The 18,285-nt window shown below is 40.8% G+C and overlaps 1 protein-coding gene across 3 annotated transcripts in view; it reads left to right on the top strand.

Annotated features, from left to right (window-relative positions):
- LOC131051920 (vacuolar protein-sorting-associated protein 33 homolog) overlaps positions 1–17,970 on the top strand; it is a 208,623-nt gene extending 190,653 nt beyond the window's left edge. For all 3 annotated transcript variants that reach the window (XM_057986520.2, XM_057986519.2, XM_057986518.2), the window contains 2 exons: positions 11,123–11,219; positions 17,523–17,970. In XM_057986520.2, the coding sequence (XP_057842503.1) occupies positions 11,123–11,219; positions 17,523–17,612 (187 nt within the window). In that variant the 3' untranslated portion in view covers positions 17,613–17,970. The remainder of the gene's footprint in view (positions 1–11,122; positions 11,220–17,522) is intronic.
- Positions 17,971–18,285: the final 315 nt, after the last annotated feature.

The raw sequence follows: 18,285 nt of genomic DNA, 5'->3' as shown, positions 1-18,285 counted from the left end.
TGTGTGGAATGCCATCTTATGGACATGTTGGAATATGAAGTTACTGTTTATCAGTTTGACCATACTGGTTCGATGTAATCTATGGTTATATCATGATCTTCATGTTGGTAAGGTTGGCGACCAACAAGATTAACTCATTTGATATCATTTTATTTCAAGATCCTGATCATGAAATCAAATGTTCATTGATACATGGAATAAACTTATTGTTTACTATCTGCTGCTTGGTGATTTGAAATCTTCAGACTCTGATCCTGTGGGTGTATGAGTAGCAATTGATCACTTGGTCTTATTATGGCAACACTCCATCTTATTGTCTATGTTTTTACTTGAAGATGCTGCATGGAAAAATTGGGAAGTCTTATAAATAAGACGATTTTCCTTGATAAGATCTTTATATCGATTCTAATGCCACTGGCTGTGTTGATGCAAAACTAACTATTTGAACTTCCAATTTTTATGTACAAAATGTCTATATCTATTCACTAACTACTTGGGAGTGTTCAAGGTCTGCCACCCCTTGATCACACATGTTTTATTGCTAATTTGCTTATCATTTAAAGGATGGGGACATCACAGTCTGTATGATGAATCGTTCATGAGGCACAACACTTGTTGAAGGTTTTTCACACAAGGTAGCAAGCTAAGTGCACTTGATCTTGGGGGAGAAACTCCATGGCAAAGCATGTTTGAGTTAGCGTAGTACTGAAATGGATGGACTCTCATGAAGTCTAGATGCTTCACCTCTTTGAGCATCATCTAGATGCAATGAGTGTTGTTTGCCCCCAAGGGGTGTGTGTGCATTTAGTGCATAATAGTACAAAGATATAGGAAATGTAACAGTACACAAAGATGCAAGTGAGAAGAACTCATATGTCTGTGTTCATTGGTTCCAAAATGCTAGTACATTAAACACATAGTTTTCCTTCAACAATATCCATATCTTGAAATAGAAACCTAAGTACATATATATAGGTGTCGGTACAGGTTGTCTGGTGCCAACTGGTGGCAACTGTTAGGTAACCACCGACCCTTAACACACTTAACATTCTAATTATGATATGATATAATTACCCCACAACATCATCCCCCCCAAAAAAGGTCGTCACCTGACGACTTACAAACAAAATGGGAAATGACACCAAGACAAAACAAGAAAAATCAAAGCTGAGGGGGTACAAAGGGTGTCCCTAATGAAGAAGGGGTTGACGGTGCTGCTGCTGCTAGTTGCTCCCTCAGCTGGTGAACCTGCTATGTCCTATGCCTTAAATATCGCTCAGCTACCAATTGCTACTCCCTGGATTTTTTCACCATAAAAACTGCTTCCAGGAGCTCCTTCTGCTTTCCATCCAACTCCTCTAGGGTAGATGTGAGACGGGTCTCAAGGGCTGTCCGGTCTGCCACCTTATGTGCTCGCCCCGTTGTCTCTTGGGCCAATATTGCCTTGGCGCGAGCCAACTCCTCCTCCAAACTGGTCGCTCGGGCCCTCTGCTGTGCCAACTCCATCTCCATCGTGTGCAGGCGAGTGACGGTCGCCAGCCGTCTCCCTAGCTGTGATGGTCGCCACCCACTCTGTCTCTACTGCAGATGCACTATGCTGGGTATGCCTGAGCTGGTAGTACCCATCCCGGAAGGCTTGCTCTACCCGTTGTAGCAGCAAGTGTACTCCACTAGACCCAACTGTCTCCTCACACCTCCAATCCGCCAACATCTCCGGAGTCTCCACAGCAGGCCAACCCCTGGCCTCAAAACATCTCCCAAACTCCTCAGCACACCCTCTTGTGGCAAAGGCGAGGAGACCCTCAACCGCCGGTTGCCCGAGAGCCTGCTCCTGAATAGAGGTTGCCAATCTACATGCACTAGCCTCGACCTCCGTTGCCATCCTTTGCGTACTGGCTCCCATCTCTGCTAGAAACATCTCCATTATCCCTGGCTGGCTCTCTACAGTGGCCCTCATCTGTTGCTGCATCTCTCTCGTCTCCTCCCCAAACCCAACGGTGTCCTGCAAGAAGTCCATCATCAACTCTTGCTGCTCCTCCTGATGAGAACTACCCTCATCTAGGTCCACAATCTCGAGAAAAGGACGTGGATGTGGTGAGGCAAGCGGGGGTCCCAGTGGTGGCATAGGAGGCATCTCATTGTGACCCAGCCACTCATCCATGGTGGCATCATCATCTGTGGCCATTGCGGTCACCGTGCCCTCCACTATCGTCACCTCTGTGTGTACAAGCTCTCGGTACGACCTACTCAGTGCAAGGAGGTTCGCTGTGAACCAATGATATTGCTGGAGCTTCCTCTGCCACATTCTATGCTTGAACCACTAGTATATCCCCTGTTTGAACTGCTGTGGCAACACTAGAGGGTGTCGGCAATGGAGGTCGGGGTCTCAAGTGTCCAAATCCTGGAATGGGCATGACTGGTATTGCTCCCACCGTCACCCTCGAAGCCGGAAGGGGTGTCAATCCTCCATCAGGAGTCAATACTGCTGGTGCATACACTAGTCGGCCCACTCTCGCAGGTTGCACTCCACCCGTCGGTAATCCACAGATACCTCTCGTCATGTGCCCAAAAGACACCGCGCAACCACTACTCTCCTCTGCACCAGGGGTTTTCTCTACTTCTTTTCGGGTAGCAAGGCGAAAAGCGTCATGACATCTAGCAAACAATGTATGATTATTTCAATCCGTTGCCCTTAGCTGCCTTAATCATTGCCCATTCCTGTTCAGAGAGATCACTTTGACATATCAGTTGTAGCAGTTGCTCCTTCCTGTCTGGCGACATCTTAGTGGCATTCTTGTCTACTTTCTTCCCCTCAGCTGGTATGCTAAAGACCCTGGCAAAATCCTTAGGTGCAAAGGATACGGTCACAGTGCTCTGCTGATAAGAGAATGTCGATGCCCTCGTTGCGTTGTCGTATGTGGCCACCATCATTCGCAGACATGGCTCGAAGTCCCTAATCGCAAAGATGGGCATTTGAATTGCCTAGTGCACCCATGCTTTCTTCAGAGACTGCTTAATCAAATTATTATCTAGTGTCAGATGCGATTTTTACCAGCATTGTCTTCTTTTTGCCCTTTGCTATGTTTGTTGGCCCTGCAACTTTTACTCCAAACTGCAACACTTGCTTGCCCTTGTCCATGCCTGCTGCGCTTGCTTCCGCCATCTTTCCTGCCTTAGATGGTTTCTCTAACTGCTGCAACCGTTTTCGCCAGTCCAGCTTCCCCAGTCTTGGTTTTCCTAATTCCATTTAAATGATTCTTTGAATTGCCGGCCACACATAATAATTTTCAAATGTCGTTATGTTTCTCTATCGTACAGCTTGTGCGACTTTAGTTTGCTCCTGGCTTTGTCATGTACGGACTCCCTGACCTATGGCGCCACCTTGTACGGTCTCCCACGTTGTGTATTGCCCTGTACGGATTTGGTTGTTTTAAGTATGAATTTTCACTATGCACGATTCCTTTTGTGATGTATGGATTAAAAACTCCTGCCTCTTGTACGAACTCCTTGTCCATACGGAAATCCTGATTGCCTCCAGTGTACGGGTTTCACCCTATACGGTGTACAAAATTGTTGCTCAACCATACAAAATTCTCTTTCCAGCGGTCGTACAACCCTTTGCCTATGCCGACGACCGTACGAATTTTTAGCCGATGTCACCATACGACCCTCTGTCTCTCCTTCGGCCGTAGGTTGTCCTCCTTATCCAGCGGTCGTATAGCCTCCTCGTCACATGTGCCCATACGACGTTCCTCTCCTGTAGCCGTACGGATTTCAATGTGCTTACTTTTGTCAATGTATGGATTTAATGTTTTAATTTGTCCGTACGGTTTTAATGACTTGATCGTAAGAATGTTTTTCTCTTTCATTTGTATGGTTTTTTTTAATATCTCTCGATCGTATGGTGAGTTCTCTAATTTTTTATTTATTTTATTTTATCTAAAAAACACTAAAATAATTACCTTTTCAAATTGTCCAGCTAGGCCCCGCCTTCGGACAAACAGGGTTATTCCGTTGCTCCCTGCGGTGGTAGATTTTTAATTTTGACCCATTTATCGTCTCCTTTATTGGTTGGTCGTCCAATGTGGACAACTTAATCGCCCCATTCTTAGCTACTTCGCGGATTTTATATGGCCCCAGCCATCTGACTTTGAATTTTCCAGGTTTGATCTCATTCCGCCCGTTATACTTCAGCACCCATTGTCCTAGATGGAACTCCATGCGCTAAATATGCTTATCATGCCAAAATTTTCATCGTTGTTGGGCGGCTTTGGTGGCCCATTGGGCCATCATCCTTCGTTTGTCCAACTTGTCCAACGTGTATAGTCGCTCTCGCAGGGTTTCCATATCTCCTCGCCGGTTCTCAATTGATATCCTTAGACTTGGAACCATGAACTCTGTTGGCACAATGACCTATTGGTCGTACATTAACTGGAAGGGTGTCTGACCTGTTGTGACTTTGTAGGTGGTCTGGTATGCCCACAGTACGGATTGCAACTTCTCTTCCCAATCTTCCTGTTCAACTCCATAGGACTTATAGATCACAGACACCAATATTTTATTAGTTGCCTTTGCCTGCCCATTGGCCCTTGGGTAGTAAGGGCTTGACAAGGGATGAAAAATTTTGAATTTCGTCGTGAGCAGCTTGACTGCATGGTTCACAAAGTGCCCACTGCGATCACTCGTCAGTTGAATTGGAATGCCCTACCTTGTGATTATCTGTTCATAGATGAACTTAGCCGTACTCGAAGCTGAGTTATCCGACAATGCTCGTGCCTCAGCCCACTTAGTGAAGTATTTTGTCGCCATCACAATGTAACGACATCTTCAGGTTTTGCTGGCCTTCAAGGGTCCAATGAAATCCAGACCCCAACGTTCGAACAACTCCTGGGCATGGGGTGGATTGAGGGGCATAAAGTCTCGCTTCAATGGTTTTCCTGCCCTCTGGCAAGTGTCACAACCCACCACCCATTCCCGTGCATCATTATACAGGGTGGGCCACCATTATCTGACAAGCTGTACTTTGCGTGCATTGGTGTCTCGACCCATATGGCCTCCTACGGACCCTTCGTGTGCTTCCCATAACACTCCCGAAATCTCTTCTTCCATCACACCTTCTGAGGATTTGGTTGGGTCCCATTTTGTACAACAACCCATTAATTAGTTGGAATGTCCTGCTTCTCAGGACCAACTTCCATCTCTCGCTTGGTAACATATCGGCTGGAAACCGAGAAGTGGACAAGTATTCCCCTATGTTTGCATACCATGAAGGTAGTGTGGCAATTTGGAACAGATGTGTCAGGAAAGTCATCATTGACTCCCTCCAATGGCTCTCTCAACTTAATCCGGGACAATCCGCAATCATATGGCTCTTGCCTGGCCGTACAATTATTGTGAATGTGAACTCTTGAAGGAGTAGTAGCCACCTACGTATTCTGCCTTGAATAATGGGTTTATTTACCATATACATCAATGTCTGGTGATCCACATAAAAAGTGAAAGGTGTTACCAACAAGTAGTGCCAAAAAAATTGTACAGTATAGACCATTCCGAGGGCTTCCCTCACGGTGGTACTATAACTCTTCCCGGCTTTCAACAGCAAGCGACTAGCAAAATAGATGGGGTGGTCCAACCCATGTCCTCCTTCCTATGCTAGCGTAGCCCCAACGGCATAGTTCGAGGCATCCACATGTACGTGGAATTCTCGGTCCCAGTTTGGATAGGCCAGAATGGGTGCGGCCACCAGTCTCCTCTTGAGTTCATCAAATGTTTCCCCCTGTGTCGGTCCCCACACGTACGGTTCGCCCTTCCTTGTCAGCTTGTCCAATGGAAATGAAAGTTGAGCAAAGTTCTTAATGAACTTTTGATAATATCCTATATGTCCTAGGAAGGACTTTACTCCTATCACATCAATGGGCGACTCCATCTCCACAATCACCCGTACCTTATCCGAGTCAATTTTTAATCCAGCCTTACAAACAATGTGGCCCAACAACTTCCCTCGCAGCACCATAAATTTGCATTTCTTCGGATTCAAGGCAAGCCTGGTCCTCCAACATCTCTCCATGCATGCCCGCAGTGCCACCAAGTGAGTGTCTTCACTACTAAAAATAGACTAGTCATCCAAAAAGGCCTTAAAGTTTCCCATAGACATTTTGTCGAAGATGTGAAGAACTATCCTCTGAAATGTTGTTGGAGCATTGCACAAACCAAACGACATTCAGTTGTACGCATAGACTTGATCCTCCACCACAAAGGTGATCTTTAACTTGTCCTCAGCTATCGAAATTTGATTTTATCTCGAGAAGCCGTCCATAAATGAGTACATTTCATGGCTAGACACCTCCTCTAGGATGCTGTCTGTGAAAGGTATAGGGAACGGATCCTTGATGGTGACTGTATTGAGGCACCAAAAATCCACGCAGATGCGGATCTGGTTGGCCTCCTTCAGCGAGATCACGATCAGCGAGACCCACTCATTTGTCTCCACCCGAAATATGATGTCGGCCTCCAACATCCGTTCAATTTATTGGTTCACCTTGGCCGCTTAGTTTTTATTCATGCAGTACAACCTCTTCCATACCAGCTGGGCACCAGGGACCAATGGTATCCAATGGACACACAGTTTGGGCGGGACTCCTTTCAGATCTTTGTAGGACCAAGCGAACACGTCCTTGTATTCCATGAAGATTTTGAAGGTTGTCGCCTTCAGCATCGGGTTCCAATTGTCTCCCACCTAGATATTTCAAGGGGTGGCAGCATCTCCTAGGTTCGTCTCCTTTAGGGTGGGGTCTTCGTACCGCATTGGTTTGTCCTTTGCAAACTCGTACGTCGGAACATCATTCACTCTGGCGTCTCCCTCCTTATACTCCCTGTATTCTGGCGGGAACTCATCTTTCTCGGCTGGCTCCTCTTCAATTTGCAGCATGTGGCACGCAGGATGGAAGACTTCATACTCCTCTATTTGCCAGTGGAATAACCCATTCAACGAGCCCACCTCATCCTCAGAGCAGTCTTCTAATTCCAGAACACCTTCATCGTTCGGCTCCTTTTTGTTCTCATCCACCTCGGAATCCCCATCGGAGTCCGAATCTGAAGAGGCCATTTCTTCACTCACCATCTGTGTCCGGAGGTCAATGATGAATTTCCGATCCCCCTTCTCCATGGACAGTGTGTTTCGCTTCCAGTTGTCATTTACTTTGGCTTTAATCAGCCAACCTCTTCCAAGGATTGCGTCATAGCCCCTTTCTTCAAGGGAATCGCCACAAAGTTGAGAACGAAGGGTTGAGTGCCGATCGTCACCTGTTGAGCCATGAGTGTCCCGATGGGTTTGATACCGTGTTGGTCGACACCCACTAGGTTGAAGGTCGGCGGCCATAGTGTTGGCTTGCCCAATTTCCGCCAAGTCTCTTCGGGAAGTACATTCACCCTGGATCCTCCGTCTATGATGGTGTCCCTGAGGATCGTACCCAATATCCCCATTTCCACAATTGCTGGGTGTCTCCTGTTGTTCGCTGCCAACAACATGGGGTCAATTGAGGGGCTGACCGACACCTCTGTGTGAAGTGTTGTTGTACGGATCGACACTTCTATGGCATTAGTGATGGCTTCTCTTAATCTGGGCATGGTGTTGAGGAGGTCCTAGAGTTTGATGGGTACCTCGGTCTGCAACACTTGTTGGAGGATGTTTTGTTTGGATTCAGTAGATGTACTTGTCGGGGTTTCTCGGAGCTCCTTCCTCATTTCTTGCTCAATATTGGCCTTGGCTGCCCGTACTCATTCCTTCTCCGTACGGAGGTCAAGATAGGTAGCCTTCTTTGTTTGTGAACTAGTGATGGCGAGCGTCTCCCTTTCATTGGACTTTTCAATTGTTAACAATTTTTTTCTAGACTTCGGGCAACTCCCGTCGTCGTGATCTCCTGGCCCGCACCACTGGCACATGTGCTGAGGGGTGTCTCCCTTGGGACAATCACGGGCATAGTGTCCCCATTCATTATAGGCTCAACATTGGATCATCGGGTGGCCTTTTGCATCACACTGCACTCAGCGGATTCTATTGTTGTTATTTTTCCTCATCTATTGTTTTTGTACCCGTCGGAAGATGCTGTGGTATTGGCCGATTGTTGTGGGTTAGCAGCTGCCGCAGCTGTGGAAGGTTGCTCTTGAGTCAGAAGCACTTGGGCGCTTCTTGTTTTCATATTGTATGGGCACTCCTTGGTGGAGTGTCCCAGTACTTGACAAATGTGACAGAAAGCTTTCTTCGGGCACATACCCTTAGTGTGGCCTTCCTCCTTGCAATATGTGCACCACAAGTCCCCTTCGTTCTTGCTGCTGCTCCCCTTCATTGCTTTGAATTCTCTCATCATCCTGTGCATGTCCTTCTGTAGAGCGTGTAGTTTCTTGCTTGAGTCCTCGTCACTGCTTCTCCCAGAGGAACCATCGTCTCCCGATGATTTATCCTTCTTCTTCTTCGAGGTCTTGCCTTCGCTCTCGAGGTCCATGGCTTGGTTGTATGCGTCCTCGTACGAGGTAGGAGGGACAATCTTCATCTTCTCCTTGAGGGAGGATCTCTGTCCTTTCATGAACCACCACTTTTTCAATCCATCAGTGGGTTGATTATCCATCTTCCCAAGCAATTCTTTGAGTTGCCGGTTGTATGCTCGTACTGTCTCGTTCTTCCCCTGCTTTGTGCACAAGATTTCGGCGGCGATTTCATTATCGTCTTGAAGGAGTCGAAACTTCGTCTCGAAGGCTTTTTGTAACTCGTCCCAAGTACCTACCTTTGTCTTGTTTGTATCGGAGTACCAGTCGATGGCTACCCCGCATAGGATGGCGGGGAACTGCACCGGCCATTTAGCTTTGTCGGTCACTCCATTGGCTGACCAGATTGTCTCACATGCACGACAATACCGTACAGGATCTTCCTTCCCGTCTCTAGTGAATTTAGGCAACTTCTACCTGTTCGCCATTATGCTCCTTGGCTGTGGCCCAATTTGCCCTCCAGAACTCGACCCCAGAAACTGGCCCTCTAGAAATTGGTCCTCCACGACTTGGTACGTTGGGTCCCACCAGGTTACTTTGACTTCTCGAGTTTGATGAGCCTGAACCAAATAGATTGCTTCTGCTACCGTGCCCTTGTGTCCTCTCGACACCTTCGGCCGCACCGATATCTCCCACTTCTTTGTTCTCGATCTCGGTCTTCGTTTCTCTCCTAGTCTCGTCACCTCTAAATGGCATGTACGACTCTAGTGTACTCTCGTCGCCAATCTCCTCCAACGTGAGGGAAAGGTCCCCCAACCGCTTCCTAGTGGTTTCTATCAATACAGAAACTTGGCCCTCGCCAGTGGAGCCATCATTACCATTCCCTCCACTTCCTTCCTCGGCAATTTTCCTCAGCCATCTCCTTCATTCGACTTGTTGCTTCAACCTTACTGCCCTCTTTGTCGCCTCGTGCCCGTCTTCCTCTTGTCTCTTCGGTACACGATTTCTGTTTTTGTTTAGCGTCACGGGCATCAATTCCTATGTCTGGTCGAGTGGAAGGTTCTTCGGTGGCTATCGTCACGTTCCTCCTCCTCCCGTTGACTCCTCTCTTCGAATTGTTGTAAAATTTGTTGCCGACGGCTCTCACAGTAGGTTTCCTCTCGGCGAATTTGTAGGGCAAGAAATGCTTGTGCCAACAGGCTAGGCGAGTTATTCATCAACCGGTTCACCGCCGGACTTATGCCAAGGGCACTCCACACGGCGCTCTCAGGGATGTCCTCCGCCATGGCTTCCCTTCATACGTAAGTTTCGATTGATGCTTGTAAGATGCAGGTGAAGTCCCTTGTTAGTGCCCTCTCTCCTTCGAACAACTCCTCTTTCTCTTCCTCGGGATTGCTACTTGTCCCCTCGCTCAATGGTTGTCCCATTATTGTCGTGCCATGTAGTATGCTCCCATCATTCCCAGGTTTAACTTGGCAACGATGCCAGATGTTTTTCCCTCGAGGGGTGTGTGTGCATTCAGTGCATAACAATACAGAGATATAGGAAATGTAATAGTACACAAAGATGCAAGTGAGAAGAACTCATATGTCTGTATTCATTGATTCCAAAATGCCTGTACATTCAACACATAGTTTTCCTTCAGCAATATCCATATCCTGAAATAGAAACCCAAGTACATATATATAGGTGTCAGTACAGGTTGTCTTGTGCCAACTGCCGGCAACTGTCAGGTAACCACTGACCCTTAACACACTTAACATTCTAATTACGATATGACATAATTACTCGACAACAAGTGCTAAGTGGAGTTTGGACCATTCATCCCCATGAGATATGGGTTCGTGTGAACCTCAAATCATGACATATGGGTCAATGAGTTTGACTCAAAAACTATGTTGTTGAATCCTAATATAAACATCATAGTGTAAGTGGAATTCATTTACTTGGGTTTTAAATAGGAAAAAAATGGCAAACTAATGCTGAAATATTCATGAAAAATGGGGAAATTTGACTACGGAGTTAGAAACTGTTGAACTGAAGGACCAAGGAAAATACTCGTATTTATGGTCACTTTGTTTCAAATGCAGAGAAGTTCTCAAGAGCTTTTTAATTTTGAATTGGTTCCTGTTTATAATATAAGTAGATATATATAAATGTTTACATTTGTAAAATTTGAGCTTCTTTTAGTTTGTATAAGTTATTTTAATTTATCGTATTTCAAAGATTCAAATATGATTTTTTATAAATTATTTTAATATCTGTCCCTGCCACCCTCAAAATCAGGAATTTTTATTATCTCGAAAGTTCCGTTTTTTAAACTTGAAGAAACACTGATAGTTTGGTAGAATAATATTTTTATATGGAGACATTTCTGATAATTTTTATATTCAGTCTCTTGTTTGTAAAGAGTTTGAATCCCATTTCAAAAATAGTTTTGCTTTCAAATATGAAATATCTGTTCCCAGTTTGTATAATTAGCTTTATATGCTACCATAAGTCTTCTTGGTTTTCTCTATCATATTGATTGTTCAATCTACCTTGGCCATCGATAGCACATATTTGACATAAAGATTTAATGATTAGAGGCTATTGGTATTTCTTCTATCATCTATGTGACAAAACATCTCTTTTTCAACAGTGGAGTTGTAGATGGGCGGCGCTTACTTGTCTTGGTTGTTTTTATTGGTGGGGTTACATTTGCAGAAATATCTGCTCTTCGCTTTCTCAGTGCTCAAGTAAGTGTTAAAAAATTGTTTGTATGGATTAAAATGTTTGTTCTATTCTAGTTTGTTTGTAGTAGTTATAAATTATGCATGCAAGTATGACAAGTAACATACAAATACCGTGGTGTTAGAACAAAGGCAAGTTGTATTCATTATGTTACTTTCATGCTGTGAATTTTTCATTTGACTTCACTTGGTTGGTCCTTCTGAGATGTATTTATAAAAAAAATGATTTATCTTCTTTAAACGAATTACAATTAGTTGGACACCTTTTCAGATAAAATCTTTGAGATAGAATTCTGTCTATCAACTTATTGCTCGTGTTATCTTCTTATGATTTGGTTTCTAGCACAATATTGCAGTGCTCAACCATTTATCATATTTTCTTGTTCTTCATAGTATTAACAGAAGCTCCGTAAGTTCCTTCTTTCCAGAATGTGCTAAAAGAGTATAATTGTATGATAAGATGCTTTTAGATTGAGAAGTTAGATTTAAAACTTTTTAGACCTTCATTCCTGATGGCATATGATCCCTGTGCATTTAATTAGTAACTAAAAATATTGTTTAGTCAAATGTTTTTTAATGCATTATATACACTTTGGGTCATTTTAGCTTCTATTTTCCCTCTAAAAGAGATTTTAAATATAATAATATAAAAATGGAGATCTACAATAACAGCATCCCCTGAAGAGTAAATAAAGAGAATCTGACAGAAACTTAGTTTATGGGTTTTGCATTGGGAGGAAAGATTACCCAAAGAATAACAACATTATGAAGAGCTCACATACAGCTATATGCATTTCTTCATGGTGTCTTAAGTATAGCCAATCAACGTTATGAACATCCCTAGCAAACTGCATTTTAAGAAAAATAGAGACCACAAAGATTTGGTATTTCAACAGTCAGACCTTTTTGAGTTTTCTTTAGTTCCCAAAGTGTTGATAAACATTGCATTATCCCTGTTTTTGTAACTACACTGGTCGAGCTGGTTACAGATTCCATGAGCTCCAGCAGGCATTTGTTCAGTGGACACCCAGGTAACAGCACTAGTGGAAATAGGCTCTGGTCAGTATACAGGAAATTCCTAGTGAGTAGCTTGGCACTTAGTCGTGTTTTTGCCTGCTGATTGAGCTGCCTTTTGCTTTCAGTCACATCTATAAATCTAATTATGCCAAAATAACCTTTTGGGTATTTTTCCCTAAACAAATGATCTTAGCACATTGAGCAAGGTCTCTCAAATTCGCACAATCTCTTGTGCATTTATCCAAAATGTCTCCTTGAACACAAGATGTGAAAATTTGCTCGTCCATTTGATTAAAAAATACCTTTCCAACCAATTTGATGAAACCAACATGTGTTTGGGCTTCCTTTTTTGAGCTATTCTATATTAACCAAGAAATTAGTGGTGAACCTTTTTGTACCTTCTTTTTAGATCTCCTTTTCTTTAGTGAATATTCTCATCATGCCCAACACTCGAGTGTGGTCATAAATGAATTTGGTGATGGATTTACTTCTCTACTATAGGTTTAACCCAATCAAGTTTTCCAATGCCCTCAAGTGTTAAATAAATGCAACGTGCCACAAATTGGCTTCAAAACAATGTGGGATACATCTCCATTAGAAGTTTCTGTTGTGACAGAATTTTCTGCATTGTTAGTGATGATTTGGATTACATATTGTGGCCCAACCTCCACCACAACCTTACCAAATAGTGAAAACAAGTGGGTTGAAATCACTGTCCAATGAATCTATTGATCTCAGAAGATCATGTTATTGTTGGACGAAGCTGATAAATGTATGATTCCTTCTATCAGTCCACCCATCTGACATAATGCTACAATTTGTAACCTCCCAATGCTTTCAATGCTTAGTGACTACCTTGCTAATTGCACCGGCTCTCTTAGCATGCCAACTTTGTTGAGGCTCTCATATGATAGGGCTTTGAAACTAGGATTATGGCATCAACCATGACCTATCAATAAGGAGGTTAAGCAACATTGAATGGAATGCTTGAGTAATACCAAAAATTGCTATTACCTTCTTTGCTTGTGCACGAGCATTTTCTTCCATCTTGTGCTCTCCAATGATGGTTGGGGGGTCTAGGTGTGGGCTTTAAAACAATGTGGGAAACATCTCCATGAGAAGTTTGTTTGTTGCTACATAATTTGTTGTATTGTTAGAAATGATTTTGGATTACATATTGTTGTCCAACCTGTAGCACGACCTTATTAAATGGTGAAAACAATTGAGTTGATTTCACTCAATTCACTACATCTATTGATCTCAAGAAGATCACGCCACTATTGGATGGGCAAGAAAGTTGATAAATGTATAATCCCTTCTATAAATACACCCATCCATCATAATGCTACAACTTGTAATTTCCCAATGCTTAGTGACTACGTTGCAATTGCACAACATCTCTAAGCATGTCAACTTTGAGTCTCTCATACAGGGGGCCTTGAAATTAGGACTCGCAATATTAATGACATCAACCATGGTCTATCAATAAATGTTGGGAAATAAACAGGTTCAATACCAAAGATTGTGAAGATCAATATCTATCCAACAAACTAATCAAAGGATGAGATTCAAGGCTTGGATAGCTACAACATGAAACTATGATAATCATGCAAATCTGAAAATTAAGTTGCCTTAATTGTGGAAAACCAAAGATTAGATCCTTCTTCTTTATGATACCAAAAACAGCCTGTTTATCATGCTTAATCAACTTATCTTATGTGAACTTATAACAACAATAAATAATGATTAACATCAGCATAACATAGTAGCAATAAGGGCAAACTTGCATTTTCAACAATAAATGTGTTTACAATACAATCACTAACATTCTCCTCTTTGCCTCCACCATAGAAGCACCTATGCACGTGTGAACAACCTCCTTATGCCTCCCACCTATCCTTCATTCCTGCAAAGAAATCTACATTCAACTGTTACATCTTAAATCGACACTCAAAGGTTGAATTTATGGAATGGTAAGAGCTCCAAAACCACCAATAAAGATTCCCAAAGGAGCCTCTTCATTTCTCACAACCACAACCCTTGGAATGCCTCCATAGAACTCGAAAAGACACCAGTTTAGCTTCCAATGCTTTCTCTCCAACTTAGGCGCCCATACTTGCAAGATAAACATTACATTAAATGTAATAAATGATCAGATCCCAAGAGACACATGTTACCTCTTCCATGCTCTCCCACCTGGAGAAGCCCATAGGTCACTCTTTTTCCACTTCCTTAAGCCATTAAATATCATATTGTAGATGTCCATAAGTGGGGAAAACAATATTAAATAATTGTATTCACAACCCACTTTAATCACAGTTAGTGGAACCCATCACCTCTTATGAATGTATTACAAATAATGGTGAGAATTAAATATTACAAATTATTTTCCCAATACATCCTTAGTGCCTTAGGACACTTTCCAAGGATGTTGGAGCCATGCCATAGGATTTACAAGGTAGATGGCACCTTAATCCTAACAATGAGTAGATTAAGCAACGTGGAATGGAATTTTCAGATGATACTAAATTTTTTCTATTACCTTCTTTGCTTGTGCATTAACGTTTTCTTTCATCAGTCATTAAGGTGCTATTCCAGTCATCGGGGGGTTATATCAGTCATATAAGGTGTTGTTCCAGCATTTTGGAAGGTAACATCAGTCATACGGTGCTGCACTAGTCATCGAGAGGTTATACCGTTATAGCCTAAGTCACCGGGTTCACCGAATTTCAAGGTTGGAGTTCGAAATTCAGCAAACATTTAAGAAATGTATAAAGTTCGTTAAAATTCGTTGCCAAATTCATATGGAACACTTTGAATTAGGTTTTTTTGAGAAAATAATTCCTCCTCCTTGCGGCTAGGGCACAATATATTTCTGCAAGGCGTGAGGACATAACGGTGGGTGAGAGGAGTGTTTTGCGCGAGGAGCTACACCACCATGGGATCACAAGCGTTAAGCATGCCGTCGAATAGAAACCTGCGAATTTGAGCTAAGTCGACCACCACGGCCACAAACCTTGCAACTCTCTCCATACATCATTGCGCTCTTTTGCTGTCTCCTTATCCCTAGCGAACAACACTTATGTTGTTGTCTTCTTGAAGTCGTGATGGTCCTCTACAGGGCATCGTGATGTCATCTGCAGTTTTTAAGTTTTCTTATATATATAGTTATTTTAAAGCTTTTCTATAGTTTAAATTTTTTGAAAACCTATATTTTATATTTTAATAATTTACATTCATTAAAAAATTAATATTATTTTATTTATATTAACATTTATTATATTTAAATTTAATATTATTTTACTTATTGTTTTAATATTAACATCTAATAATTAAACATTTTTAAATATCTAAATTAAATATTTAAATTTATCAACTTAATATAATATTATTTTAAACTTTAGTATTTACTAATTATAAATTAAAATTTTGTAAATATATTACTTATATTTAAAAAATAAAATTACATAAGACAAATTTAATGTCGAATTTTTTTTCCGAATTTTTACCCTTGTCGAACTTCATTCGAATTTTATGGTTGCCGAATTCGAATTCGAATTCGAACCTGGTGACTTAGGTTTAGCATTCAATGCTGGCAAATGCTTATGGTTACCCGGTTGGTTGAGTGCTTTTAACGATAATAAAAATTCACTGTTCTTAACAATTGGTCCCAGAGACTTTTTGGTTCATTATGCTATTGCTCTAGGTTTGCATACAACTACATTGATTTTAGTAAAAGGTGCTTTAGATGCACACAGTTCTAAGCTAATGCCTGCTAAGAAAGACTTTGGTTATAGTTTTTCTTGCAGTGGTCTGGGACGGGGCTATTACTTGTCATATAAGGCAAAGTTTGAAGATTCAGACTTGGTAGGCCAAAATTTTGACTCGGACTTGGGACTTAGCAGAGACTCCAAAAAATGAAAACCTTATAGCTACACAAAAAAAAAAAGAAATTTAGTGCATTTAGAGAACAATAAAGTTTAATTTTACTATCAGTTTGTCATAATTCAAATATTACACATCATATGATCCTCAAACTATCAAATTTTGAAATTTGATAGTTTCAAATGTCTAACAACATCATAACTTTATGATTGTTTACATATGATAATCGCAAAACGAATAAAACAACAAAATACTTTCAATACTTAAAAATTCTCTTTTCAAACAATCTTTGTGCTATGTTGATGTTTTGCTGGGTGAAATGGGTGAATGAGCAAAAAATGATGAATTTCCACTTAGAAATTGTGGCTGGGTGTTTTCACATGGTTCAAGAGTCGGAGCTTGAGACTCAGAATCCTGGCCCTAGACTCGACCGAGTATTTGATTGGACTCTTCTAGACTTAGCTTGCGAACCTAGTTGACTCGGTCCGGCTAGGAAAAAGACTTGTGAAATTGCATGTCGTGCCTGGTCTTTAAACTAATTTATCATATAAAATGCTGTTTCAGCACTCTAGATGGTTAAATCAGTCATATAAGGTGCTGTACCGGTCATCAGAAGGCTATACCAGTCATATAAGGTGCTATTCCAACATTCTGGAAGGTTACATTAATCATATAAGGTGTTGTCCTAGTTAACAAAAGATTATATCAGACATTAGAGTACTAGTAAATTATTTGGAATGTCTTACTAGTGACCATATGGCACAACATCTGTCATTGTTCATTTGTGAGTTAATTTGGGAAAGTAATCAATCTAACAGTTCATTTTCCAGCTTGCATATCAACGTTGTCATCATTTTTCCCATCTTGCAATTAGAAAAGATCAATTTTGTTGCTGCTGTCATATTTATTTTTAATCAGATCTAAGTGTAATTTAAAGTTTTCTAAATTTTTTTGTTAAGATTCTGATTTAATATTTGCAATCAGCATCTGTATTACAAGTTTTAGTTGCTGTTCCAGTGATGCGTGTTCTAAAAAAATCAGAAAATAACAAAAATTATAGAAAAGGGAACATATTTTAAGTAATATTAATTTGAAGTTTGAACAGATCAAGGCCCATAATTATGCAAAAGCAAAATTTGAAGAACAATTTGTAAGGGATCGAGGCAACCAAATTTTTTTTTATCTGTCAATCATACTTGTACTGAATAATTTATTTTGGATTTTTTCATAAATTAGAAAGATCAGTTCTACAAATGGTTTTCTAGTAAAATAAAGTAGGTCTCTACTGTTGTCAAGCATGAATTTTTACTTGTGAAAACATCAAAAACAAAATTTATACTTTTGTACTCATCTGAAGTTACTGTTTGAATAAATACTAAAATTAAAATACTTCACATTGTTTTGCAGGAAGGAATGACATATGATTTAATTATTGGCACAACAAAGATAATCAATGGATCCTCTTTACTTGAGACATTGATTGATGTTCTACCATGAGTAAATTTTCTTTGCCATTCCATTGTCTCTAATTTTCTTTGCCATTCCATCGTTTCTAATGTATAGAGGTTTTTTAGTGATTTTTTTGTGGTGCAATAAATTGCAAGATTATAGAACTTATTTTTGGGAATCCTAATGTTATGATGGATTCAATCTTATTGATGCAATATCATGAAGAGAATATTTCTTAAGAGGAAATGGTCGGTGTCGTAAAGCTTCGTCATTTTTGGCAATGTATAATGAAAATTTTGGGTTAGCATACCATTGTGAAATTTGTGGAAAACTGCAGTTTTACTAATTATTACATATTGTGTTACTTTCAACATATAATTTATATTCAATTTATTTAAAGCTTTTAAAATATAATTTTCTTAATCTCCCTTATTAGTCATAAATGGTTGACGTCGCAATTCAAATGAAGGTGATTTTATTAATCATAAGCTTATTTTATAGAAAATAAGCGTAAATTTGTCTTTTACAAGAAGCTCGTCATATGATGTATACTTATAAAATTGTATATAATAAAATTTTTTATGAGAAAATCATTTCTTGTAAATCGAACTATTAATAAAAGATAACAGTCAAAAACAAAATTCAAAATAAAATAATTTAAATGCCAATTTCTTTATATTATGCTATTAATATGAAGACATGCAAATCCCATGTATTGTGT

Source organism: Cryptomeria japonica, chromosome 8 (assembly GCF_030272615.1).
Source record: "Cryptomeria japonica chromosome 8, Sugi_1.0, whole genome shotgun sequence".
Classification (NCBI taxonomy): Eukaryota; Viridiplantae; Streptophyta; class Pinopsida; order Cupressales; family Cupressaceae; genus Cryptomeria; species Cryptomeria japonica.
The sequence above is the reverse complement of the archived record's forward strand: the minus strand, read 5'-3'. Positions and strand labels throughout refer to the sequence as shown.